The sequence below is a fragment of the Sinocyclocheilus grahami genome, unplaced genomic scaffold (assembly GCF_001515645.1).
Source record: "Sinocyclocheilus grahami isolate Dianchi unplaced genomic scaffold, SAMN03320097.WGS_v1.1 scaffold798.1, whole genome shotgun sequence".
NCBI lineage: Eukaryota > Metazoa > Chordata > Actinopteri > Cypriniformes > Cyprinidae > Sinocyclocheilus > Sinocyclocheilus grahami.
In genome coordinates, this window is record NW_015505977.1 from 913,915 (window position 1) to 918,412 (window position 4,498).

General features: G+C 33.9%; 1 protein-coding gene across 1 annotated transcript in view; it reads left to right on the forward strand.

The window, feature by feature from the left end:
• Positions 1–4,498, forward strand: part of LOC107561892 (low-density lipoprotein receptor-related protein 1B-like) — a 263,568-nt gene that overhangs the window by 202,714 nt on the left and 56,356 nt on the right. The window contains exon 47 of the mRNA XM_016246424.1: positions 2,073–2,198. Within this exon, the coding sequence (XP_016101910.1) occupies positions 2,073–2,198 (126 nt within the window). The remainder of the gene's footprint in view (positions 1–2,072; positions 2,199–4,498) is intronic.

Genomic DNA, 4,498 nt, shown 5'->3' on the forward strand with positions numbered 1-4,498 from the left:
GCATAAATACATTTCATTACACAAAATACACTAAATAATGTTATTTTTAGCAACATCATATTGATCCCTTTAAAGCGAAGAAACCAAACTCAATTCACCCGGGAAGTAAAACTGCACCATGAAATTTACAGAATTAGCAGAATTTATAGAACGTGACGCATTTATAGAATGCCGACTTTCCACTCCGCTTCTTTCTTGGCTTCGATACAGACTGTTTCAAAGGACTCTAATGGAAGCAGCTTAGATGCTTGGCATCCCAAACCGCAAATTGAGATTTTTTTTCATCTCAGGACTCTCTTAGGAGATTTGGACCTCGGTAGCCACCGTCCCTCCTATCTATATAGCGCAGACAACTCTATTAAGAGAATTTGCTCAGACTGAGCTATAAAATGCTGAAATTCTAAGTAATTCCCCACATTACTTTTTAAATCACAACAAAAATAAGACAAACTTAATGCACCCTTATGCTGTTCCAAACCACATGACTTTTTCCTTCTGCATATAATGACATAATTAAAATTTTTTTTAGGTTAACTGTCCCTTTAAAAGTGGGTACCATCTGCAGTTCCTTTTGTTCCAACTAATAAACATTCCTTTATAATCGCCGGCCAACAGAAATCAGCCATCGAAGAGTCCAAGCTATTAAAAGCCCCATCCCATAATAACCGAAAGCCTCCCAGGACTGAAGCCCCATGTCTCTACGGTGAAAGATGCTGGCCCAATGCACTCATCTGAATCCTCACCATTTGTGCAGGGGAATACGCTCGGCCCACGGCTCTGGAGTCTGGCAGCCGCTTGTGTGTAGATAGGGCACGGTTTAGAGACCCGCGCTCCACGCCAACGTCTGTGCCAAGCACAGTTCAAGCTCACACCCGCTGAGGAGCCCAACCCTCTGACTGGCACTGCAAGAGTGCCCTTCAAGCCTTGTGTGTGTGTGTGTGTGTGTGTGTATACGGTGCTAGGCTGAATGTATTGTGTTAAAAGACATCGGATGCCTTAGGCCACAGTTAAAATAAAGCGTTCTGAAAGGAAATTAATAAAATATTTCACACAGCATTCAATAATGCTGTTCTGTATTCCAACAAACAAACATGTTTTGTGCTCATTACTAAATAATACAAGGATCCTTAATTATATTAATGAATTAATACGCTAGAAAGATTTTGTGTCTGAATTGCTTGGATCTAAATCCATATTGTCATTCAGATTCCTGCTGCTCTCACTATAGGTTCCAAATATCGATCGTGATCCATATTCTAAATCTAGATTATGATTCAGATTACATTTGCACTGAATATAGAATTCTGGAACTAGATTATGATTATACATCCAAATTGCAATCCAAATTCATTTTGTTCTGAATATAGATTTTAAACAAAGAATGTTATTCAGATTCACATTGATAAAAATTTAGGTTCTGGAGAAAGAAAGAAAGAAAGAATTGCATGTATGTTGTATGCATATGCAAAATGCATCGTATACATATTGTACATGTATATTATAAATACATGCAGATTGTAATTCAGATTTCCCTTGCTCTAAATATAGATTCTAAATAAAGATTGTGGTCTAGATTCAGATTAGTTTCCATATATTAAATCGAGATTGATTAATATTCTGTTTGCTCTAAATACGGAATTCTGAAACTAGATTATGATCCATTTTGTACATCCAAATTGCAATCCAAATTCATTTGCTCTGAAAATTTATTTTAAACCAAGATTGTGATTCAAGTTCATATTGTTTAGAATTTAAGTTCTGGATCCAGACTATTTATAGATTTTGAAGGCTATGAAGGTTGTGGTCAAGACTCAGATTAGAATTCATATTCTAAATCCAGATTATGATTCAGACTCCATATGCTCTGAATATATAGTCCCGTAACCAGGTTATAATCTATATTGTACATCCATATGGCAATCCAAATACTGTACATTTTGCTCTAAATTATATATTCTTTATTCTGCAGCTTTTTATTTTAACAATACATTTATATTTATTTTTTATTTATTTATTGTTGTAAATCTCAAAATGAGTGATTTGTTACCAAAGATTTCTCTTATTACTTTTAGGTGAGTCATCCCCCTGCAGCGTGAATAATGGAGGGTGCCATGACCTTTGCCTTTTGACTCCACTTGGTGTGGTAAACTGTACTTGCCGTGGAGAACGGATTTTACTGGATGATAACAGATGTGTATGTAAGTCCTGTACCCTCTCTTTCTCTCTCTGTATCTATTGTTCATTTTCACTCACCCAAAATGTTCTAGTATGTCTCAGTACTTTGTCTCAGAGTTATGTGGCTAAGTCCATATCTGTTAGTATTGAGGCTATCTTTATGCTGGCGTATTCCAAATAATAGTAGATATCTCTGTTTGGGATACTGGTGATAAAGCAGGTTTTGAGAATATGAAATGTTTGGTGGCTGATTCACTCTGGATTGAAATTCAGAGCGCACGTTCAGGTCTGACATGCCCTAAGTCTGGCGGCGGATAGCTGAGAAACAGGGGGCATGTGGGACAGATCGGCCACTTTTGGCATAGTGAGAAGAACATTCTGCTGCTCTAGGAACAAACTACAGCATAAATCAATCAGTGAGGCTGTGGCCCAACAACCTTATTACTGCAGCATTCATATGCTTATTATTATTAATATTATGTACAAATCTAAATGACTAGGATTCCTATGGCTCTGAATGTAGATTCCAAATCCAGATTGTGATTCCAATTCATTTTGGTCAGAATTTAGGTTCTGAAAAACCAAGTGTGCATAGAGATTGTAATTCAGAAGCTAAAATTGTGATCTGAACTCAGATTGTGATACATATTCTGAATACAGATTATGATTCACATTCTATTTGCTATGAATATTCTGGAACCAGATTGTAATCTATATAGTACATCCATATTGCAGCTAAAATCATTTTACTTTAAATATTCTAAATCCAGAATGCGATTCAGATTCATTTTGCTCAGAATTTAGAATTATAATTTATAATTTAGGTTCTGGATCCAGATTGCATACAGATTGTATTCCACATTTCCCTTTCTCTAAATATAGATTCTGAATATATTTGAGTGATGAATGAAAGTTGATGGTCTAGATTCAGGTTATATTCGATATTCTAAATCCAGATTATGATTCAGATTATGTTTGCTCTAAATATAATGAATTTTGAAACCGGTTTTGAATCCTTTTTTTTCTCTCTGAATATAGATTCTAAATCCAGATTGTGGTTTACATGAGTTTTGCTCATAATTTAGATTCTGGATCCATATTATAAAAAACAAATGTACATAAAGATTGTAATCCTGATTTTCCTTGCTCTGAATATAGATTCTAAATAAAGATTGTGGTCTAAATTCATATTATGATCTGTACTCTAAATCCAGATTATTATTTAGATTCCATTTGCTTTTTGGAACCAGATTTTGATCTAGATTGTACATCCAGGTTGTAATCCAAGCTCATTTTGCTCAATTCAGATTGTGATTCAGATTGAGGTTCTGGATCTGTATTGTAAAATATAATTGCACATCTATATGTAATACAGATTTCCTTTGCTTTGAATGTATGGATTCGATACCAAGGTTGTAATCTGGATTTAGATTATGATCCATATTCTAAATCCAGATTATGGTTCAGATTCTGTTTGAACCAGGTTTGAATCCAAATTTAGCTCTGAATATAGATTCTAAATCAAGATTCTGATTTTGCCTGAAATGTAGATTTCAGATTGTTGACTAAATTCTATCATCTAAAGCCAGTGAAACTTGATTATCTCCTTTTTGTAAGAATCAAACTCAGACCTGTTCTGCATTCACACTGGACTTTAAAATGGAGTAAGATCTAATTGATCTTAATTTAGAATCAGTCTCACACCTCTTTAAATAGACCGGTTTTGCATTCACACTACCACTTGGCTTCTATTCTCATTTAGTTAGCACAGATATCTTTAATATCAATGTATTTACACTATTAATTATTATTATTTTTTATCATTTGGAATTATGCAAATGTGAAAGCAAAGGTAACCATGAGCACTTTGCTTTCATATTACATATTAAACTTTACTGAAACAATCTCGGTTAATTCGGTTTGCTTAAAAGTGGTCTAACTTCATCTAAAACGTTTTTGTTTGGTTTAAAGTGTACTGACTTTGTTTAAAGCATTTTGATTTGCTTTAAAGTGGTTTGACTTCATTTAAAGCATTTTGGTCTTCTTTAAAGTGGTGTGACTTCATTTAAAGCATTTTGGTTTGCTTATAAGTGGTCTGACTTCTTTTAAATGATTTTGATTTGCTTTAAACTGGTTTGACTTAATTTAAAGCATTTTGGTTTTCTTAATAATGGTTTGATTTCATTTAAAGCATTTTGGTTTGCTTAAAAGTGGTCTGACTTCTTTTAAATGATTTTGATTTGCTTTAAACTGGTTTGACTTAATTTAAAGCACTTTGATTTGCTTTAAAGGGGTCATATGATGTTGCTAAAAAGAACATTAT